The sequence below is a fragment of the Mustela nivalis genome, assembly GCF_964662115.1.
Source record: "Mustela nivalis genome assembly, chromosome: 8".
NCBI classification, from domain to species: domain Eukaryota; kingdom Metazoa; phylum Chordata; class Mammalia; order Carnivora; family Mustelidae; genus Mustela; species Mustela nivalis.
In genome coordinates, this window is record NC_139027.1 from 118,094,492 (window position 1) to 118,117,743 (window position 23,252).

A 23,252-nucleotide genomic window follows, 5' to 3' on the forward strand; every position below is an offset into this window, starting at 1 on the left:
TTGACTTGAGATTCTCCCTCTCTCCCTCTCCTTCTGCTCCTTCCCTCCCACATACATGTTCTCTCTCTCCCACTCAAATAAATAAGTAAATAAATAAATCTTTTTTTTTTTTTTTTTTGAGAGATAGAGAGAGCATGGGGGGGAGGAGCAGAGAGAGAGGGACAAGCCTACCCTACCCTGAGCGTTAAGCCTGACATGGGGCTCTATCCCAGGACCCTGAGATCATGAGGAAACCAAGAGCCAGACATTTCACTGACCGACCCACCCGGGCATTCCAATAAAATAAATCTTTAAAAAAGAAAAAAGGACAAGTAGACACAATGTCTTGATCTGTAACCTTAGCCAAGTAATTTCTAGATCATTCATGCAAATGAACACTTATTGGGCTACTACGATGTAGCATGCACAGTGCTAAATGCTGGGCTATAACCAAGAGCAAAAAAAGCCCTGGTCCCTGTCCTCTGTGAGCTCAAAATTGAGAGACAGAGACAGATATTAATAAAGCCATGGCATAAATAAATATACCATTGTACTTGCAAGGAGCTGCTGAAATGACAGCAGAGTGTGAGAGGGTCTCCTCTAGAAGATTAGGGGAGGCTGCAGGTAGGAAGTGGCATTAGAGCTGAGCACCAGGAAAGGTAAGAGTTAACCATGGGTGAATTCCTGGAATGACTAGCAGGAGCCCAGCCAGGGTGAGGGGGTGAGGCCCAGAAGAGGCAGGGCTCCAGCAGGGCCTGGTGGGCCCCAGGGAGGACACAAAGTCTTTGAAGGTCTTTAAATGGGGGAGTTGTGTGATTAAATATCATTCTGGAGACTGTAGTCGTGGATTGAAGGAGACCAAGCTAGGAAGCAGGGAGAGCAGTGAGTGTGCTGTTCTAGGGTCTTAAACTTTCCCATCAAAAAAATTTTTTTTTTTTAATTTTTAAAAATAGAGGAAATGGACTCCAGTCTCTTCAGAGTCTACAGGAATTTCTTTGAAGTCTTGTGTTGTATTTTGCACTTATTTTTGTTGTTGTTGTTGTTGTTTTTTGCCAGAGATAACAAATGAAATAATTTTCTTTTAAATTTTATTTATTTATTTGACAGAGAAAGAGAGAGAGCACAGGCAGGGGGAGTGGGAGAGGGAGAAGTAGGCTCCCCACTGAGCAGAGAGCCCTATGCAGGACTTTGTCGCAGGACCCTGGAATCATGAGCTGAGCAGGAGGCAGACGCTTAACCAACTGAGTCACCCAGGTACCCCAACACATGAAATAATTTAAACAAAACAAAACAAAACGAAACCTCTAGGGACATACTGTAGAAAATAAATTTTCCTTTCATCCCATACGCCAAATATCCAGTTCTTCTCAGAAGCTACAATAGTTGGGGCATCTGGGTGGCGCAATCGGTTAAGCTGCTGACTGTTGATTTTGGCTCAGGTCATGATCTCTGGGTCCTGGGATCAAACCCCCAGTCAGGCTTCATGCTCAGTTGGGAATCTGCTTGGAGATTCTCTCTCCCTCTGTCTCCTACCCCCAACAGGCATGCTCTCTCTCTCAAATAAATCAAGAAAGCTTTTTTTTTTTTTTAAGATTTTATTTATTTATTTGAAAGAGAGCAAGAGAACAAGGCAGGGGTGTGGTGCAGAGGGAGAGGGAGAAGTGGGCTCCTCTCTAAGCAGGGAGCCCAATGTGGGGCTCGATCCCAGGACCCTGGGATTATGACCTGAGCCAAAGGCAGTGGCTTAACTAACTGAGCCACTCAGGCACCCTTAAATAAATAAATCTTAGAAAAAAAGAAACCACAGCAGTTACCAATTTCATTAATAGCCTTCCAGAATTATTCTATATATAAATAAGCATGTGTACATATTAATTCCGTAATCTTAAAACACAATATGTATGTCAAATCACTACATTGTGCACTTTAAATATTTTATGATTTGTCTATTATAACTCACTGAAAAAAATGAAAAAGTTAAAGTTAGAAATTTTAAACAGTAACATACCATATCTTACTTTGTTGACTTTACTTTTCTTTTAAAGGTTTATTTATTTATTTGAGAGAGAGAACGATCTAGCTATAGATTCATTTCCTATAAGTGAATGCTGTGTTAATGATTATATGGATTTTATTTTATTTACTTTTTAAAAGATTTTATTTATTTATTTGACAGATCACAAGTAGGCAGAGAGGCAGGCAGAGAGAGAAGGAAGTTCTGAGCAGAGAGCCTGATGCGGGGCTCGATCCCAGGACCCTGAGATCATGACCTGAGCTGAAGGCAGAGCCTTAACCCACTGAGCCACCCAGGCGCTCCAATTATGTGAATTTTAAATTTTGATAGATCATGCCAAACTTTTCCAAAAATAGTCCGTGTTTTTATTTATTTATTTATTTATTTATTTATTTATTTATTTAGCTGGGGGTGCACAGAAGGAGAGAGAGAATCCTGAGCAGCCCCCACCCCCAGCTCAGAGCCTGACTCAGGGTGGATCCCACAACCCCGAGATCATGACCCCAACCAAAATTAGGAGTCAGATGCTCAACAGTCTGAGACACCCAGGCTCCTCCCATGTTTTACTTTAAAGCTCTGTAAAGTTTGCATTCTCCTCTGTATTATATCTGTGTTTGTTTTCATGAAACCTGTCCTCCCCCAGATAGTCTCAGGTTGACGATCCAGTAAGTGGCACTGTATGGACCCATCGGATTTGGACATATCTGGTACACTCTCATGAGACCCCACCTTAAATTTGGTATAATCTGAGCTCTGTTCACCCCCAGTTTGCTCTTGTACCACTACACCCTCCACCATCCTGAATTCCTACCTGGAGGTGACATAAGCAGATGTGATGGGCATTCTGGCTGAGAATGAGGTCCCAAAGGAGTTCAGGAGCTTCTTGCGAAAGGAGTAGGATATTAGGTTGACTCCCTAGAGCTATAGGGAGCCCCAGAGCACTGGACTGGCATTTTAGGAAGATTGTTCCTTGGTCGGTCTCCTGCTGCCATCATTCTGCCTCAAAAAGGCCTTCACCAGTGACCTCCCGATTACTCAGTCCAGGGGTGCTCTTCAAGCCTGACTTCGCTTGATATTTCTCAAAGCCAATTTTACTCGATCTCTTGCAGGACTCAATCCAGTTGTTAATCCCACTGATGGTAACTTTCCTTCCTTGGTTTGTATGTCTCTCCACTCTTGTTTCCCTTTTCCCTTCCGACTGTCCTTTATTAGTGTGTCACAATATCCTTTTCCGTCGGGAAGACTCACATGTCAGAGCTGCTTCCAGTGTGATCCAAGTTGCTGTACTCTTTCTCCCCCAAGCTTTTTCTCATGACCCATTAGGAGGCTGTAAAATCAATTTAATGGGTTGTGTAAGGATTTGTAAAAGAATGAAGCAATAGAATGGAAAATGTCAGGGCACATCACCCAAAGGGTTAAATGTTATTTTTTTATATACATAAACCCTGGTTTCTTTATACATAAGTACATATGTGCATATATCTGATGGCCATGGTATAAAATGTCTGTCTTATTGTAGGATGTAGTTAAAAAGTTTGAAGGCCATCGCTATAGGACTTCTGTTTCTTTCTCTGGCCCAGAACTCTCCTTAGAATTTAAGACCTGGGTTAAACCACCTATTCCATACCTTTCTTCAGACATTCTCTGTGTCCCAAATCGGCCTCAAGACCTTCTTCTCAAACTTTATACTTTTTTAAAAAAAGATTTTATTCATTTAGGGATGCCTGGGTGGCTCAGTGGGTTAAGTGCCGGCCTTCAGCTCAGGTCGTGATCCCAGGGTCCTGGAATCGAGTCCCATGTCAGGCTTCTGGCTCAGCTCCTTGCTCAGTTGCTACCCCTGGTTGCTCTCTCTCTTGCTCTCTGCCAAATAAATAAATAAAATCTTTTTAAAAAAAGATTTTATTTATTTGAGAGAGCAAGAGAGAGAGCATGAGTAGGGGGAGAGACAGATGAAGGAGAAGCCAACTCCTTGCTGAGCACAGATCCCAATGTGGGGCTCAATCCCAGGACCCTGAGATCATGACCTGAGCTGAAGTCAGCTGCTTAACTGATTGGCACCCCAGGGACCCCCGCCCTTCTTTATACTTGGGCTCCTGCTGAAATATCATCCTGAATGATATTTCAATTTTTATTTTTTATCGAGCAGGCTCCACACCAGCATGGAGCCCAACCTGGGGTTTGAACTCATGGCCTTGAGGTAAAGACCTGAGCTGAGATCAAGAGTCAGATGCCTAACTGGCTGAGCCACCCATGGGCCCTCTGAATTATCTTTTTTAAAAATTTTAAAAATTTAACGCCGATCATGTCTCTTCCTTGCTTAAAAACCTTTCAGTGTCTCCTCATCATCATTCTTAGATTCAAACTCTAAACATGGCTAACCAAATCCCCAGGATCTTCAGCTTTATTTTGTATCATTGTACAAAGTGCAATGTATTTTGTATACATTGTGCCTCTGTGCGGTGGCCACACTAGCTGTTCTGGATAGGATTAGTTGGAGATGGCCTCCATTCCCACTGTTTTTTGTTCATTTTTTTAATTCTACCCCCAACATTGGGCTCTAATTCACTACCCGGAAATCAAGAGTCACAGGCTTGGGCTGCCTGCATGGCAAAGTGAATTGAGTGCCTGCCTTCAGCTCAGGTCATGATCCCAGGGTCTATGGGGGTGGGGGCACCTTGCTCAGTGGGAAGCCTTCTCTCTCTGCCTGCCGACCACCCTGCTTGTGCGTGTGCTGTTTCTCTGACAAAAAAAAAAAGAAAGTCACAGGCTCATGGGGTTCTTGGCTGGCTCAGTCGGAAAAGCATACGCTTGGTCTCGGGGTCATGAGTTCGAGGCCCATGTGAGGTATAGAGATTACTTAAATAAATAAAACTTAAAAAAAAAGAAAAGGAAGAAAAAGAAAGAAAGAAAAAGTCACAGACTCTACAAACTGAGCCAGCCAAGTGCCCTGATTCTCACTGTTTATGTGCCTTCCTGTGCTACACATGCTGGAAAGCTAAAACACTTCCTGACTCCCCTCTAGCTAAAGCTCTAGCAAGTAGATATATTTGCATGAGGTTTGAAGGTGGAAGTCAGGCAGAAGTCAAACAGTTTTGGCCGTTTCTGCTCCTAAGTAAGGTTGTGGAGACACTGGTGTCCTGTCTCTGGCTTCAAAAACTTATTTCATTGTCTTGGTGGTAGAAATGGCCTCCTGATCCCGGCAGCCTGTCCTTGGATGGTAGCTTCAGTAGTGTGTCCTCAAACTCGGCCTTTCCAGTGGTGGCTTCCTGGCTCATTTCTTTGAGAGTAGCTCCTTTAGTAGGTCAGTTCAGTAGGGTTCTAGGATTCATTCCTAAGACCCAACCTAGGCCCCATCACTTTCTTCAGTACTTAGAGTGGTTTCTGTTTCTAAACCTGGACTGATAACACTGGGCTTCATTTGGTTTCTAGAACCGGCCATGCCTCCTCTCACCATAGGGTTGTTATGCTTGTTGTCCCTTTTGCCTAGGCTAGTATACCCTTGCCACCTGTTAACCCCCTATCCTATCTCTCAATTAACTCCCGATATTTTTGATCTCACTTCAAAGGTTTTCTCTGGGAAGTTATCCCCAACCTCCAAGACCAGATCAGTCTCTGTATGTTTCTTTCAGGGCTTGATCATAGTTTGTAATTATGTCTTTGTGTGCCTCTAGAATTTGAGTCCCAGGGAACTTGACTATGGTGCTATATTTAATTGCCAGGAAGAGTTGGCGCTTAGGATTTATGCTAAGTGGATGGAATGGAGATGGCCAGACTGGAGGGGATCAGGACAAAATAAAGCCCCTTAAGTCACACCAACAAGCCCTGGGTCACCTCCTCTTGGCCTTTTCCCAAGCACATCTTTGGGACTCTACAGTCAGCCTGAACACCCTTTATGCTTCGGCCTCTGGGTCTTTGCACAGGCTGTCTGTAATGCATAGATGGCTCTGCACTCTTCACCTGGCTTCTTCCTCTTGCAGATTTCTGTCATGACATCATCATCTCTTCCAGGAGACCTGTACTTCAATTCTATATTCTTTGTATAATTTTTTCAGAATATTTAAAAATATTTAATATTATCTTAAAAACTGCTCATTACTCATCTGCATCTCCCTCGGCAAGGAACTGTCTCATTCAGGGTACATGCAAAGTGCCTTGCAGGAGGGCTTGGCTCTACAAGACCAGTGTTCTAACCCCTGAGCTATAGGGCCTGGGGGCTTGGCTCTAATGGCTCTCAGTATTTGTTGAAAGCCCAATGAAGGAATGCCAGCTAGTCAGCCAGCCTCATTCTGGGGATCTCTGCGCACTCCTTAGGAACCCTTGAACAGTGAGGGATTGTAATTTGGGGGTTGCTAGATCAGGAGAGGAAGCTGGGGGAGGTTTGTTCCATTCCAGCCCATGGCTCTGTCCCCAGACCGCCAGGCAGGAGGCCCTGGAGCAGATCCTGTGGGGGGATGGGCAGGGAAATAGTTTCTTCCTCTGCTCCCTTAGAAGAGATGGGAGGGAGAGGGGGAGGGTAGAGAGGGAAGATTCCTTCCAAGGAGGCTCCTTGGCACAGCGCCTGCTTGGAGGGAGGGCGGGTATGATGAATGCAGGCTTTCTCCCCGCCTTCTGCCTGTGAGGGAGGGAAACCCAACGCAGAGAAGGGGGGAGATGAGGGGGAGGGATCAAGGAGGGAAGGGTCTGTTAGCTTAGGGAGACAAGGAGAGGCTGAGCTGGCCTGGGCTCCTAAAAGCCAACCAGGCCTCAACTACACCTTATCAGCTCTGGAAATATCCTCAAATCACTGAGGAGAATCAACACTGAGAACTCTAGTTCTTAGGATTGGATCACTTTAGTCTCAGAGCTGAAAATCCTTCAGTCAGTTGTCTGGGGTCTCCATGGCTGGCTTGGAGGAGTGTCAGCTCTGTAGGAAATTTCCTGGCCTCTTTCTTCCTCCTCTAGTACCGGAAGAGATGCATTTTTAAAAGTCCATAAATACTCTGCATCCAGTTCGTGGGCATTTACAGGAACTCTAAGAAGATGAAGTGAACATCTTACTTCTGTTTTCCCCATCGTAATCTCCCGAGGCCAGAATCCATCTTTCTCATTATAGTACAGGTCAGAACTATGGTCTCAAACCTGGCTGCCCATCAGAATTGTTTGAGGATGCTCACTAAAAATATTTTCACTCACACCAGTGATTTTGATTCCTTGGAGCAAAGTTAGGGCTTAAAACTTGAGTTTTTACAATGTGCTAAGTGAGTGCGATGCATACATAGGGTTTAGGTAACAACTCCAAAGGGCTTGGCACAACATAGTAGGTGCTAAGCATGGCCTGCAGGGTTTAGAAATGTATTTGCAGGATAAACAAATGATGTGTAGAAATATGGATTGATTGAAGGAGACTCTGTGTACTGGAGCATCTTACACTTTGAAAGGAGATAGGGCAACGGTGTTAGCAATACAAAAGATAAATATTTATTCAGAACAAAACTTAACAATCGATTTTACATTCTAAGCCACAAGGAAATAGCAAAACATAAAGCAGAGGGAAAACAAAAACTAAAACAAAAGCAGTGTACTGTCTTTTCTACTTTAACTTGATAACACTTAGTTGACCCAATGCCCTCTTGCTTGACCTGTTTTGCAAGCACATTTTAGAGTTAACAGCTTATTATTCCAGGCTAAAATCACCTTTCTCCCTTGAGTCAGGAAATTGTGGATGAGCTCCAGTTTGAGACTTCTCTGGGGTTTCTAGCTATGGAGGCTAAGGTACAAATGTAAACGTCTGGGAGGTTTCCTTATTCAGGAACACCCCCATTTCTAAGTGGTGGCAATGAATGATGTAGGGTAAGGCCCCAAAGGACTTGGCACTTTAATCCAGATAAGATACCCCAGGGAGCAATGAGTACCCTCTAGCTTATGTTCCTTTGTCCCTTCCCTATCTCCCAAGTTTATTCAGAAGCCCCTGCTAAATCCCTTTCTGCTTCCTCCCCCAGATGATTTCTAAGCATTCCTCTGGGCTCATCATTCTGGAGAGATCAGACTTTCTGGGCCCTCAAGTGTTGAGGAAAATGTTGTGAAGTGTGAGAGGTAGTGGAATGAGCACCGGGCTTGGGGTCAGGGAACTCTACTCTAGGCTAGCTCTGGCACTAGACAGCTCTGTGATTTTGACCCAGTCATTTAACCTCTCTGGGCCTGTTCCATCTGTTGGAAATCCAGGGGATTGGTCTAAACCAATTTTTAGGTCCTTTCCAACAAGAAGATTCCAAATTCCATGATTCTGTGAAAAATGGCTTCTGAGCCACTGAACAGCTGTCCCAAAGTCCATGCATTTTAATGCCATAAGAGAGGCCCTTGGCCACCATTCAGAGCTTATTGACTCAGATTACATACACTTCTAACAACACTGGTTTCACAAATTCTCAGACCACATAGATTAGAAGCAGCAAATTAAACCGGGAGGGGAAGAGCTGCAAAAAGTAGACACCCTGATGGAAGCCACAGTCAACAATGTTCTCAATTCAACAAACACTGATTGAGTGCCTACCACGTGGTGGGCCCCGTACCTAGTGCTGGGGCATAAAGATGAGCAAGGCAGCCCAATGGGTGAAAGTCCAGGGAAAAGACAAGGCGTGGGGAGTAAAAAGTACAAAAAAACCCACACAAAAAACCCACACACACAAAAAACCAAAAACAACTCATACAAAAATAAAAACAAAATTTTAAAAAGGGCGAGGCGACACATCTGCACACTACAGTTCTCGGTAGTTACTGATGACAGAGTCACCAATTCAGAAAAGGCTGAAATGGAGTAAACTCGGTTTAAGAAGGCAGAGAGAGAGAGATGTCTCTTGTAGGTTTAAAAAGATCTCCTTCGAAAACGTAAAAAATGGTCTAAAAAAAAGTTTTGGCACTTAAGAGGGGTAAGCTGGCTCTGTATTCACCCTGGCAGGCAGGCGGGTGTTCAGTGTCCAGCCACCCCGGTTAGCTGAGCTGCCACGGAATTGTGAACTGCTTTGGGACACTGGGCAAAGGCGTGTCCTCGCTTGCCACAGAGGTTACACACGATGCCCTTCCGACAGTAAGGGCTCAGGTGTCCCTCCTCCCCACACCTGAAGCACCTGTCCTGCGTGCAGCTGCCGCTCATGTGGGTCCGGGAACCACATTTAAAGCACGTCTTGGGCTGCCCCTTGTACCAGCTGTAGCCCCTCTCGGCCCCCAGGAAGAAGGCCCCCGGCAGGTGCCTAACCCCGCCCTCCCCTTGGCGCAGCTCGATCTCACACTTGTACTCCCCGGTCCAGATCCCAAACCTGTCGGTCACTTTCACGGGCACGGCCAGCACATCGCAGTGGCGCTTGAGCCAGGTCACGATGTCTTCCACGTCCACCGTCTCGTTCCGGAAGAGGATGAAGAGCGTCTTCAAGCTGGACTTGCTCCGCCCCAGCACCACAAAGTTCTCCCAGCAGTCCTCCTGCTCGCGCTTCTCCTCGTAGACGCGTAGGAACAGGGCCAGCTTCTCCGCCGAGCGGAAGCTCACGTCGAACTCGCGGCTGCCAGGGATCTGGATGACCGCGAAGATGTCGCTCGGGTCCATGCCGATGGAGCGTAGGATGAGCGCGCCCACAACGAAGTCCCGGGTCGGGCAGGCGCCCTCGTCTCCCTGGAAACAGATGCGCACCAGGAAGCGCCCCTTACCCGGGCCCGCCGCGGGGCCCGACGCCACCGCCTGCTCGTCCTGAGCGGACCGCTCCGCCGCGTCCTCGGCCGCGCCAGGCCTGGCCGGGCTCGCTATGGCCGCCGCCGCCTCGGCCTTCTTTCTCCGGCCCGGCTCGGCTGCACCCTTCTTCTTGCGGGGGTCCGCCGCCTCGCCGGCCGGGTCTCTCCGCCGACCCTTCGGATCCCCACGGCCGGCCGGGGGGAAGTCGCCGAGGCCCGGCGCCGCCAAGCCCGCGGGGGCGCCGAGCACGCCGCTGCCTCCCTCCTCCTCCCGCCGCGGCGGCCGCGACTCGCGGAACTCGCCCTTCTTCTCGGCCAGGTTCTTTACCACCTGGGCCCAGCCCATCTTCTCGCGGCCGCCCTCGGGCTCCTCGCCGCGAGCCGCGGGCCGCGCGGGGGGCAGGAGCTGCGGCCGCCCCCGCTTCCTCTCCTCCTCCGCGCCGCCGCCGGTGGCCATTTTACCTCCTTCCCAGCATCCTCCACTCGCTCCCGCAGCCAAAGGGCGCCCATCCGCGCGCCCGCCCGCCGGGGGCTGTGGGGGTTTGGTGTTTCTTTTTTTTTTTTTTTTTTTTTTTTGAAATTCGACGCTTCTCTCCCCCTCCCCGCTGAAGGTATTTGCCCGCGGCGCGCCGCGGCCAGCGCCGGCCGGGAGCCCTCGGGTAACGGCCGAACTGCGGCTCCGGCGACGCGCTCCGGCCCCACCTCCCGGGCGCCAAGGCGGGATGCGCCGCTTGGAGCGCGTCCCTGTCCCTTGCGAGGGCTTGGCAGCCCCGGGCTGCGCTCTCGAGGATTCGCTCTTTCGCAAGCGGTCCTCGATTTCATTCAGGCAGCATCGCGAACGGCCCTCGGCCCTGAGGCGGGCCCGAGCGGAGGAGGATGTACCCCCGTTTCGTTTGCTTTTCTATACCTTTTCTGTTTATCCAGAAACAAAACGAAACGGTCTCTGCCTCCCAGAGCACACGACAATGCCTTGTTTGTCCAGGGTTGGGTTATGGACATTTTCTAACAGAGAAAGTTGAAAGAATTTTACAGTGGATAGTTTACTTTTAACTTTGGACTATTTTGACTTTATATCGTTAGAATTTTTACTGTGCCTTATCACACTACACCTCTGTCTATAGTCCTTATTTTTTGATACATTTCCAAGTAATACTGCATTATTTTTTAAAATAGACCTCCATCATACTCGTGATGACAATTATAATATATTGAGCTCCTCAGTGCCCGGTACTGTTCTAAGCACATTCGGACATTGCAAGCTTTATCACATGGAATCTTCCAAAACCACACTGTGATTACACCCTTTTTACAGGGGGCAGGGGGCTTGGAGACCGGGTTAGAACACTTGGTGAAGTGGCAGACGTAATAGGCTACCACGTGAAGCTGGCTTATATTTCTAAAAGCGCTTGCTTCTGACATTGTGGAGCAAAGCTGTTTCCATCACACTCTCCAGAAAAATCTGGTTAACACAAAGATTCTCGGCTAAAGCTAGCGCTGGACAGAATTTCTGTTCCTCTTTCATTGTCTCAACGGGCTTGGGAAGCATTGATAAAATCTGGGTGTCTGAGGGGATGGGTTTAACAATACCCTTTGTCAGCTTCGTTTTTCTTAATGCAAGTCTGAGTGCATTTCAGGGTGCTTCAGTGACCATTGTGACTTTAGTGAAAGAAGAGGTGGATTGTGGAGACAGGGAGACCCTAGTGTGAATCTGATTACTTTGAATCTCATGAGAGATTCATTGTCACGTGAGACCAATGACCTCAGTTTTTATAGATTAGTTAGCTCATCCATAATGAAGGAATATTAATGTCTACTCTCAGAGGGCTAATGTTGGGGTTCAAGGAGATAGCCTGTGTCAAAGAACTGGGTCCACAGTGGGTTTCCAGGCAAGGTTATTTTTCCTTCTATTGGTGTTGGATTATTTCCTCTTTCTCTGACATATCTTCCAGTTCTACTTAGCATTTACGGAGTCCCTGTGAGTTCTTGGCTTACGATCTTTCGCTTCACCCAGTTCCACATATTGGTCTCAGGGAAGCCTACGTCTCCAACTCTTGTGCCATTTGGACCTTCCGGTTTCCTCACATTATAACTTCTGGCGTGCTTTCCTCCATCTCTTCACTGCCACACAGTCCCATGATCATACTCAGATCACTACCAGAGGCATCAAACTCTGGTAGTCACATAATCCACTCTTTTCCTCTTTCTGTTTGCCAGCTCACTGGGAGAACATTTACAAAACCAAACAGAACCTATATAATTTAATCTCTTCTATTCCTCTTACCCTGCCCTCCCACCCCAGGTGGGAGGGTGGGAGGCAATATCATACAAATATCTACAAGATCAGGCAGGTACCTTAAATAAGGACAAGGTGCTGAGTGAACTGGAGAGCAAGTCTTCTACCTGAAGGGGCAGTGGCAAGTCAACCCTAGCTGATTATTACTCTCCATAAGTGAGAGCCCACTGTAGCCAGATACTCCAAATTCTAAAGAGAAAACCGAACTCTATTTTATTTATGGGAAACGTTCTTTCTTCTCCTACAAGGCTGTCTCAGCTATATTTGGATCCTCTGCAGAAAATTTAGAATCAGTCTACTAAGTCCAAGGAAACCATTTTTTTGGATTTTAATTGGAATTGCCTAGAATTTGTACAGAAGTGCCATTTTATAATACTAAATTGCTGGATCTGACCTCACTGGTTGTCTAGTTTATTTAAGTCTGATTATTTTTACAAATTGCAGTAACATTTTATAGTTTTCTTCATAAGGTCTTGCATAATTAAAAAAAATTATTCCAAGGTATAATATGATTTGGTTGTTATTATAAATAATATGTTTAGAAATTACATATTTGTTATTGGTATTTAAAGGGAATACAGTTGGGGCACCTGGATGGCTCAGTTGGTTAAGCATCTGTCCTCTGCTCAGGTCATGATCCCAGACTCCTAGGATCACCCCGCATGCTGCATCGGGTTCCCTGTTTCTCCCTCTCCCTCTGTCTGCCACTCCCCCTGCTTGTGTGCTCTCTCTCTCACATTAATAAAATCTTAAAAAAAAAATAGAGGGCATACAATTGAATTTTATGTGATAGCAACAATGCTGACATCTTTTAAAATTTCCAGTGGTTTTTAGAATCATTTTGCTTTTCTGTGTTGATAGTGGTATTGTCTGAGTAACAAAGGTTTTGCTCTTTCTGTTCAGATCTTACACATTTTCTTGTCTTGCCTTACTGCACTAGCCAGGACCTCTCATATAACCATCATATAGAGGGCATTTTTGTTTTATTTCTGACTACAAAGAGATCTATTTGAATTTCGAAAAGATTTGACTTGTGGATTGGGTTCTGGCTCCCTCTGAAATTTTAGAAACAACATCTTGTATCTTAAGGTTTTGTTGGTATATGGCAATTCCTTCCATCAGTTCTATTTTTCTCAGGTCAAATTTTGGAGATCTAAGATCCTATATTCTCTTTTTGTTATTTTTGGCTTAGTTCTTATTATCACTGCCAGCAATTTTCCCTATGAGTTGGACAAAAGACTGGAGATATATATATATATATATATTTTTTTTTTTTTTAAGATTTTATTTATTTATTTGAGGAGAGGGAGATCACAAGTAGGCAGAGAGGCAGGCAGAGAGAGAAGGAAGCAGGCTTCCTGCTGAGCAGAGAGCCAGATGTAGGGCTCGATTCCAGGACCCTGAGATCATGACCTGAGCCAAAGGCAGAGGCTTTAACCCACTGAGCCACCCAGGCACCCCTGGAAATTTATTTTTATTTCTCAGTGGATTTCTTTAAAAATTGTCAGCCATCCTCCTTAGCACTGTTCCAGCAGTCAGACTGGCCTTTTGTGGAGATCAGGGATCAGGAGCTACAAGGACCAGGCAGAATCCCTCTAAACAAATCAGTCCAGATGGGCACTGAGGCCATCTACAGAGCGGAACTTGACTCATTTTTGGCAAATTATTGGCATAGAAGGATATCAGAATTGGTCAGTTTGGCACCTCAGTCTAGCTTCTTATTGACAGACTTTTGGAATTGCACTTTTAAAGAATTTTATTTAAACAAATTTTTAAAAAGATTATATTTATTGAGAAAGTGAGTGAGAGAGCAGAAGCTGGGGGTTGGGGGTGGGCAGCAGAGTGAGAGGGAGAAGTAGACTCTGCTGAGCAGAGAGCCTGATGTGGGGCTTAATCCCAGGACCCTGGGATCATGACCCGAGCTGAAGGCAAGCACTTAACTGACTGTGCCACTCAGGCACCCTGCACTTTTTTTTTTTTTTAAGATTTTATTTATCTTTAGAGAGAGAGAGAAAGTGGGCAGAGGGGGACCAAGAGGAACAAGCCGATTTTGGAGCTAAGGGCGGAGCCAACACAGGGCTCTATCTTATGATAGAGCTAAAACCAAGAGCCAGACACTCAATAGACTGAGCCACCCAGGCACCCTGGATTTTCACTTAAAAAAAAAAGCTACTTAGAAGATTGTGGAGGAGGCATGATTTGAGATGGATCTTGAAAGAAGAAGTAGATTTGGAATGCGAGACGAAAAAAATATGTGGGCCAGAATTTGGCAGGCAGGTCTTTGTCCTGCTGGTTGTAGTCTGGGTGTGAGAGGAAAGGTGGGTATGTGTATGTTGGCTGGTAGTAGTAAGTATGATTCCAGATGTACTTTGAAGGTATTGCTGAGACTTGGATGTGGGATGAGAGGTGAATCAAAAGATGAATCAAGCGTGACTCCAGGAAGAGAGTTGCCGTTTTGAGTTGGGGGAGAGAGTTGCATGTTAGAGTTGCCTATTAGGCACCCAAGAAGAGATGTTGAGTAGGCATTTGGATGTTTGTGGCTGAAATTCAGTGGCGACGCTGGAGATATGAGTATGGGAGGCACCCAGGTAGAGATGGCATCCGAAGTCACAAGACTGGAAGGAAACTTGGAGTGTGAGTGGAGAGAGGAAAAGAGAGGGAGAAGAGGAAGAACAAGCAAAGGAGAAGAGAAAGGGTCAGGAAGCCATTCAAGAGAGTGGTTTCCTGGGCACCTAGTTTACAAAGTGTTTCAAGGAAGGAGTCTTCCGCTCGGTCAAATGCTGCAGATAGGCCAAGTAAGATGAGGATGGAGAAGTGACTGTGCTGTTTAGCAAAGTGGAGGACACGGGTGGTGTTGGCAAGGACAGTTTTAATAGAGAGGTAGATAATGAAAGCCTGACTAAAGAGGTGGAAAGGAATGGGCAACAGCAGTCAAATCTCTCTAGGAGTTGGGCTGTAAAGTGAAGCAGAAATGGCAGGACAGCTAGATGGGAAGTGGCCACTTGTAAAATTTTTCATTTTTAAAAGTTTTGTTTTTTTTAATTAATTAAAAAAAAGATTTTATTTATTTTACAGGAGAGAGAGCGAGCGAGCGCACAAGCAGGGGGAATGGCAGACAGAGGGAGAGGGAGAAGCAGGCTCCTGGATGGGCAGAAGTCTGATGTGGGATCAGTCCCAGGACCCTGGGATTGTGACCTGAGTAGAAGGCAGATGTTTAACCAGCTGAGCCACGCAAGCGCCCGTAGTCACTTTTTTTTTAAATAGCAGAAATTAAAATATGGTGTTATACCGATGGGAATAATACAGGGAGGGTGATAGGAGAAAACTGGAATTTCTAGGGCAGTATCTTAAAAAAAATGAGGAGGGTAGGATTCAGTGTACAGTTGTCAAAATCGGTCTTAATAGGCAGTTTATGCAGTCACAGGAGGGAGACAAAGTAAATGAGACATGAAAATGTGAGTTTAGGGGCGCCTGGGTGGCTCAGTGGGTTAAAGCCTCTGCCTTCAGTTCAGGTCATGATCCCAGGATTCTGGGATGGAGCCCCGCGTCGGGCTCTCTGCTCAGCGGGGAGCCTGCTTCCTCCTCCTCTCTCTTTGCCTGACTCTCAGCCTACTTGTAATCTCTGCCTGTCAAATAAATAAATAAAATCTTAAAAAAAAAGAAAAAAGAAAATGTGAGTTTACTGATCCCCACAATTTTCTTAATGAAATCGGAAGCAAAGTCATTAGGCAAGAGAAACGATGGAGAAGAAAGTGATGGGGTTTGATGAGAAGGGAAATATGACATAATTGTTTGGGATAATGGGTGGGGCCAGCTGAAGGATAGCACTTAAAGCCTCGCTGAGCAGGCAGTGGCGAGCTCCGTTTCTGTGAGAGATTAGTCCCTCTGGGCGCTCGGTAGTCTGCGTCCGTTTCCTTGGAAACGGAGGCGAGGGACTGGTCTTTCTGGGAAGTTTCAGTGGCCTAGGTTACCACGCGGTCCACGTTGTGACAAGAAAGTCAGAGAAGCGGAGTAATAAGTATCGCAAGAGACCAGGGCTCCACGGACTCACTACTCTTCTTCCACTTCACCCAATGGCGCGCGTCTTTCCCAAGTAGGTGTAAGAACCAAAGGGTGGTGGAGTGCGCATGCGTGCCCCCCTGTGCTCCATATAGGCCTTCTTCTCTTTTGGCCCCACCCCTTCCCCGCCCACGTCTCCCTAGCTCCGCCTCTCCCTCGCGCTATCGCGGTTCCCGCTTGGTTGCTCCGGTTCCTAGTGGACCATGGTCTCTGTGGAGACTCCACGCCTGTTTCACGTTTGCTGCTCACAGTCCCAGGGGTTGGGAATGATGGAAGTTCTTTTCCGCCCCGAACTCTTTCCAGACCTAGCCACTGTGGGATTCACTCTACAATCTACAACTTCCAGAATCTGGTGAGTCCGGGAGGGCCAGGGAGGAGATGAGGGCTTGCTGACTCTGGGTCTGCAGTCCGCCTGCCCCCATGGCCGTGACTGTTCCCGCTGATAGAATCTGGAGACCTGAATTCCAGGCTTACCTGTGTCACACATTGGCTGCAGGACCCACTATTTTCGCACCACCGTATCAGAGCGTGAGGGTGTATTATACTGCTCTCTTACTCATCTCTGATCGCTCCTCTGGTTTCCTCTTGGGTCTTTTCCATGCCTTGTGTTTAGTTCTTAGCACCTCACAGCCTGGATGTGCTTAGTAAATTATGGCTGGCTGATAAAACAAGTGATAGCTCACATTTATGGAGCACTTGCCACATGCTTTACAAATACCGCCTCTTGGAATTCTCACATCAATCTGTGGAGGTAGGTTTTATAATTAGATCTAGTTTACAGATGTGAAAATTGAGGCTTCGATCTCAGAAGTTACTTGCTCAGTGTCACAGTTATCTGTAAGGGGCAACGCTGGGATTTGGACACACTGCGCTGTGTGACTGATTGTGTTATATCTGGTAGGATTATGTTCCATGGCAGCGGTCCAAACAGAAATCCAAGTCACCTACTCTGCCTCCCATCCTACAGACCAGAGGCCACCAGAAGAGCAAAACGAAGACTTTGACTAGCGTCCTTCCAGGTGGGCAGAGGCACTTGAAGGTGGACATGGGAACTGGGGACAGGATAGAGTGTACGCCTTTGCCCTTTGGTGACATAAATTATATTAGAGTAGGCTAATTCTTGTGACAATACCCAGGTTTCAGGTATTAGTACAGAAGCTTATTTCTCATTTATGTCAAAGTACATTTGCAGATCTGCAGGGATGGAAGTAATCTTTTCCACATGATCATTCAGGGATCCAGGCTCCTTCAACCTTGTGGCTGTGACAGTTTGGAAGGCCTTGAATTCCTCTGCTAAATACTTGTGCATTCAGCTGGTAGAAAGGGATGAGAGAGCGCGTGTGCGCGTGTGCGTGCGTGAAAATACGGGTACTTTTTTGGGCAATTTTTTTTTTCAGGGCCTAGACTTGAGGTGACACATACCACTCCCACTCTTATTCAAGTGGGCATAACTAGTCATATGACCACCCTTAACCACAAGGGAAGATGGGAAATGTTGTCCTGCTGTGTGTCCAAGAAGAAAAGAGAGGAAAAGAAAACAGGGTTTGGTCCACTTAGGATAATCTCTGCCACATCGTTGTCATGCTATCCAGGGGAGTTCTCAGACCCTTGACTGAGGCAGACACAGGTTTTCATCTTGACTCTGCCATTTACTATCTTGGGAAAGCCATTCTTCTCTCTGAGCTTTAGTTTTCGCACTTGTAATATGAGGACCTGACAAGATTGTCGCAAGAATTAAATGGAAAGCATTGTTGCTCTCAACCTCATCAGACCCAACATTCCTTTCAATAACAAATACTTTGTAATATTCCTTTAGTATAGATAATATAACCTACCTATGTATATAATTTAAAAAACTTAAAATAATGCCCTAAGGTAAAGTAAAGGAAAAGGAAAGCTACTTATAGTTAAGTAATGTATATTTCAGTATGTAAGTGCCCGGGATGAGCTCTACTGGAAGTTATGTCAAAGTAGTCAGAAGCTTACTCACAGATGTGGAGTCATGGTGAACGTAACCATTGCAAACGCAGACTGTCACGTGATGTTATATCAGGGACTCAAATAACTAGAGGGATTTTTTTTTTTAAAGATTTTATTTATTTATTTGACAGACAGAGATCACAAGCAGGCAGAGAGGCAGGCAGAGAGAAAGGGAGAAGCAGGCTCCCTGCTGAGCAGAGAGCCCGATGCGGGGGGTCAATCTCAGGACCCTGAGATCATGACCTAAGCCGAAGGCAGAGGCTTTAACCCACTGAGCCACCCAGGCGCCCCAGAGGGTGTTTCAATGAGGTCATGATTTCCAAAGTGGGACCCATCTCTTGGTAAAGTTCTGAACAAAACAAAGTACAACCTTCCCTTGATTGTAGCTGCTTTCTTGGAAAATTTAGCATTACTGTAAAATCCTGCAAAATATCCTTTCTGTTTATACGTGAAAGAGAGTCAGGTTCCGGGATCAGATCATTATAAATAAGTTTTTTTTTTTTTTTTAAAGATTTCATTTATTTATGACAGACAGACAGAGATCACAAGTAGGCACATAGGCAGGCAGAGCGGGGTGGGGGAAGCAGGCTCCCTGCTGAGAAGAGAGCTCATGCAGGGCTTGATCCCAGGACCTTGAGACCATGACCTGAGCTGAAGGCAGAGGCTTAACCCACTGAGCCAACCAGGTGCCTTTTTTTTTTTTTTTTTTAATTTATTTGACAGACAGAGATCACAAGTAGGCAGAGAGGCAGGCAGAGAGAGAGGAAGGAAAGCAGGCTCCCCGCTGAGCAGAGAGCCCGATGCGGGGCTCAATCCCAGGACCCTGGGTTTATGACCTGAGCTGAAAGCAGAAGCTTTAACCCACTGAGCCACCCAGGCACCCCCCCCCCTTTTTTTTTAAAGAGTCAGGGGAGAGGCAGAGCGAGCCTGAGCATGAGCCGTGGGGGAGGGGCAGAGGGAGAGGGAAAAGCAGACTCTCCACTGAGCAGGAAGCTGATCCAGCACTCGGATCCCAGGACCCTGGATCATGACCTGAGCCAAAGGCAGATGCTTAATTGACTGAGCCACCCAGGTGCCCTGGGAGAGAGAGAATCTTAAGCGGGTTCCACACCCAGCATGGAGGTTGACAGGGGGCTCCATCTCAAAACCCCAAGATCATGACCTGGGCCGAAATCAGGAGTCAGACACTTAACAAATTGAACCACCCAGACGCCCCTCCAGAATGCACAATCTTTTAATTTTTATTTTATTTTAAATTTGTTTGAGAAAGAGAGCGTGAGAGAGCATGAGGGGTTGGGAACAAAGGGAGAGGGAGAGAGAGAATCTTAAGCAAGCTCCATGCTCAGCATGGAGCCCGATGCAGGGTCTGATCCCATGACACCGAGACCATGACCTGAGCCAAAATCAAGAGTCATATGCTCACCCGACTGAGCCACCCAAGAGCCCCGCCAGGATGCACAGTTTTAACCATGTATTAGTGGGGAGCATATGGGCGCTGGAGAAACATGGACCTGAGTTGGTATTCCAGTTTCCCTTCTTGCTCTCCTATCTAGGTTGCTTGTCACAGCCCCAGTCTGCAAGGATTCCTGCTTTTATACAAGTGAAAGTGTCTGTGTAAATTATAATGATGAAAAGAGCTACTGCTGGCTCAGGACCCATGTTGTGTTGTGGAGTCATTATTCTTTCCTTCCTTCATTCAGCAGCATCCATTTGCTGAGAACCCTTATGCCCAGCAATGGGCTGAATGTTGTTGACTCATAGTGAAGGAGACAGATTGGGTTTCTAGTCATGTAGAGTTCATGGTCCCAACCTCAAACTGTAACTACACAAGAGACAGATTGGGTTTCTAGCTGTGTAGAGTTCACAGTCCCAACCTCAAACTGTAACTACACAAAACTTTAAGAACACTTGAGACAAATAGAAGGAGGTCATCATTTCATTCATTCCTTATGACCTGGGAGATGATCTCATCACCATTTTACAGATGAAGAAATTGAAGCTTAGGTTGGTAACATGTCTTATGCAAAGTCATGGCCTTGAGGGCAGCTTTTGTGTGTTAACATAGGTAAATCAACTGATTCCACCAAGATGGGGTAGCCCCATTCCTTCTTGGTCATCCCTTTTACAACTAAAAAAAGCCCTGACTGAACACAGAGAATGTAGAGGACTCTGAAGACTGGCCTTCATGCTACATCTCAAGAGGGGACTGTCTGAAGTAGGATCCTGAGTGTTATTTAGAACATCAAGGATTCAGTAGAAACCACTTGTCATACCAAGAATAAGGAAAATCACAACATGAGTGAGAAAAGACAGACACCAACATCAAGATGAATTAGGTAGAATGATATGACTGTTTTTATTTGCAGATGACATACCCATCTAGTAGAGAATCTTTAAAAATCTACTAAATTTAAGAGAAACTGGAATTAATAAGTGAGTTCATCAAGGTTGCAGAATACAAGTATACAAAAATCAATCACATTTTAAAAACGTATTTATTTAGAGAGCGTGAACGCAAGCTGGGGGAGGAGCAGAGGGAGAGGGAGAGAGAGAATCACAAGCAGGCTTCATGCACCCATCATGGAGCCCCACGCAGGGCTTGATCTCATGACTCGGAGATCATGACCTGAGCCGGAACCAAGAGTCAGATGCTTAACCAACTGAGCCACCCAGGTGCCCCAATCACATTTCTATGAACTAACAACGATTAAATTTAAAATTAAAAAATGTATCTATAATCTAAATAAATGAAATATTTTTAAAAGATTTTATTTGTTGGGGTGCCTGGGTGGCTCAGTTGTTACGTGTCTGCCTTCGGCTCAGTGCATGATCCCAGGGTCCTGGGATTGAGCCCCGAATCAGACACCCTGCTTGGCTGGAAGCCTGCTTCTCCCTCTCTCACTCCCCTGCTTGTGTTCCTTCTCTTGCTGTGTCTCTGTCAAATAAATAAATAAAATCTTAAAAAAAAAAAAAAAAAGATTTCGTTTTTTTCAAGTAACCTCCACAGCCAATGGGTTCAAACTCACAACCCTGAGATGGAGAGTTGTATACTTCGCCGACTGAGCCAGCCGGGTGCCCCAGGAAATGAAATATTTAGATTTAAACTTAAAGCTACTACTCTATGCTGAGAATTACATAATGTAAATGAAAGAAATCAAAGAAGACCTAAATAAAAGGAGAGACAAACTATGTTTATGATTAGAACATTCAGTATAGTAAAGATGACAGTTCTCCCCAATTTTATTTATATGTTTGATGTAATTCCTGTCAAAATCCCAGCATGGTGTCTTGTAAATTGACAGGTTTATTCTAAAATTTATATAGAAAAGCAAGGCCCTGGAATAGATATACTATTTTGAAAAAGAAGAATAATGTGGGAAGAATCACTTTATCTGATACTAAGGTATATTATTAAAGCCAAAGTATTCAAGATAGCATAATATTGGCAGAGAGATAGACACATAGATCAATGGGGCAGGCTAGAGAAACCAGAAATAGAGCCACACAAGTATGCCCAGCTGATTTGGACAAGGGTGTGAAAACAGGCCAGCAGAGGAAAGGAAAGCCTTTTCCACAAATGGTGCTAGAGCACCATTTCTTGGACATCCACAGGCCAGAAAAAGAACCTTGACTTAAGTTCAAATATAAATGTAAAATGAAATAAAGATTAAACGTGAAATGCCATACTGGAAAACTTAGAGGAAAACAAAGGAGAAAATTATATTTGGGACCCCTGGCCCCATGAAGTGCCCTTAGACTTTCTACCAACACCTTGATCCATAAAATAAAAATGAAATAAATGGATACGTTGGATGTCATCAAAATTAAACACTAATTCTGTGAAAGACTCTTAAGAGGATGAAAAGACAAGCTACAGACTTGGAGAAAATTTTGCAAATCACCTCTGACAAATGACTGCTATGCAGAACATATGGAGAACTCTCAAAACTCGAATTGAATTGAAAGCAATTCAGTTAGGAAATGGGCAAAAGAGGAGCCACCTGGGTGTCTCAGTTGGTTCAGGGTCCTGCTCTTGATTTGGGCTCAGGTCATGATCTCAGGGTAATGGGATGGAGTCCAATGTCAGGCTCCATGCTCAGTGGTGGGCTGGCTGGGGATTTTCTCTCTCACTCTCCCTCTACCCCTCCCTCTCACTCACTCACTCACGCCTGCTCTTTCTCTGAAATAAATAAATCTTAAAAAAAAAAAAAAGAAAGAAAATGGGCAAAAGAAGGGACGTTTCACCGAAGAGGATCTCCAGATGGTAAATAAGCACGCGAAAAGATACTCAGCATCATTATCCATTAGGGATATGCAAATTAAGCCATAATGTGTTTTCACTACCTACCTATCAGAATGGCTAAAATGAAAAATGGTGATAACTCCAAATGTTGGCAAAGAGGAGAAACTGGATCGTGCATGCATTGCTGGTGGGAATGTAAAATAGTGTAGCTGCTCTGGGAAAAAGTGTGACAGTTCTTTTTTTCAGAGAGAGATTGCGAGCATGAGGGTTGAGGGGAATGGGCAGAGGGAGAGGGAGAGAGAGTATCCCAAACTGACTCTAACACGGGACCCTGACATGGGGCTTGATCTCATGACTCTGAGACCATGATCTGAGCTAAAATCAGGAGTCAGATACTTAACTGACTGAGCCACCCAGGGGCCACCATATGCGAGTTTCTAATGAAACTAACACGCAATTCTCCTCATACTGCAACACTTGCACTCTTGGGCATCTATTCCAGTGAAATGAAAACTTCTGGTCACACAAAAACCATTGCATGAATGCTTTGTAGCAGCCTTATTCATAATACTCCCAAACTGGAAGCAATCCATACCATGGAATACCATCCATTAATTAAAAGAAAGACCTATTGATACAGTCAATAGCTTGGATGAATCCACAGGATTTTGCTGAGCAAGAAAAACCAATCTCGGAAGTTATATACTCTATGATTTCATGTATACAGCATTCCAGGAATGACAAAATTCCAGAAATGGAGAGCAGATTAGTGATTGCCAGGGGTTTGAGACAAAGGTGGGCAGAGCATGGTCAGGGGAGGGAAGAAAGTATAGCTATAAACGGCAGCATGAGGGACGCTTGGGATAATGGAAATGTTCTGTATCTTGTCTGTCTTGATGTCAATATCATGGTTCTGATATTGTAGTTAGTTTGCAAAATGCTACCATTCAGAGACTGGGTTAAAGACACATAGGATTTCTCTGTAG

General features: G+C 45.4%; 2 protein-coding genes across 6 annotated transcripts in view; one reads left to right on the forward strand and one right to left on the reverse strand.

The window, feature by feature from the left end:
• LOC309872158 (uncharacterized protein C20orf96) overlaps positions 1–23,252 on the forward strand; it is a 38,643-nt gene that overhangs the window by 2,093 nt on the left and 13,298 nt on the right. The window contains exons 1-3 of one of the 5 annotated variants that reach the window (XM_082745875.1): positions 15,834–16,077; positions 16,347–16,395; positions 16,945–17,062. The exons of 2 other annotated variants lie outside the window; for them this stretch is intronic. In XM_082745875.1, the coding sequence (XP_082602001.1) occupies positions 16,058–16,077; positions 16,347–16,395; positions 16,945–17,062 (187 nt within the window). In that variant the 5' untranslated portion in view covers positions 15,834–16,057. Of the gene's footprint in view, positions 1–15,833; positions 16,078–16,346; positions 16,396–16,944; positions 17,063–23,252 lie in introns of those variants that run through there. 2 more of the 5 variants (XM_082745876.1, XM_082745877.1) reach the window with 2 other exon arrangements.
• ZCCHC3 (zinc finger CCHC-type containing 3) lies at positions 8,940–10,148 on the reverse strand (the record flags this gene model as incomplete). The annotated part of the gene is made up of 1 exon (XM_082743018.1): positions 8,940–10,148. One exon carries the CDS (start codon positions 10,146–10,148, stop codon positions 8,940–8,942), a length of 1,209 nt encoding a protein of 402 aa, XP_082599144.1.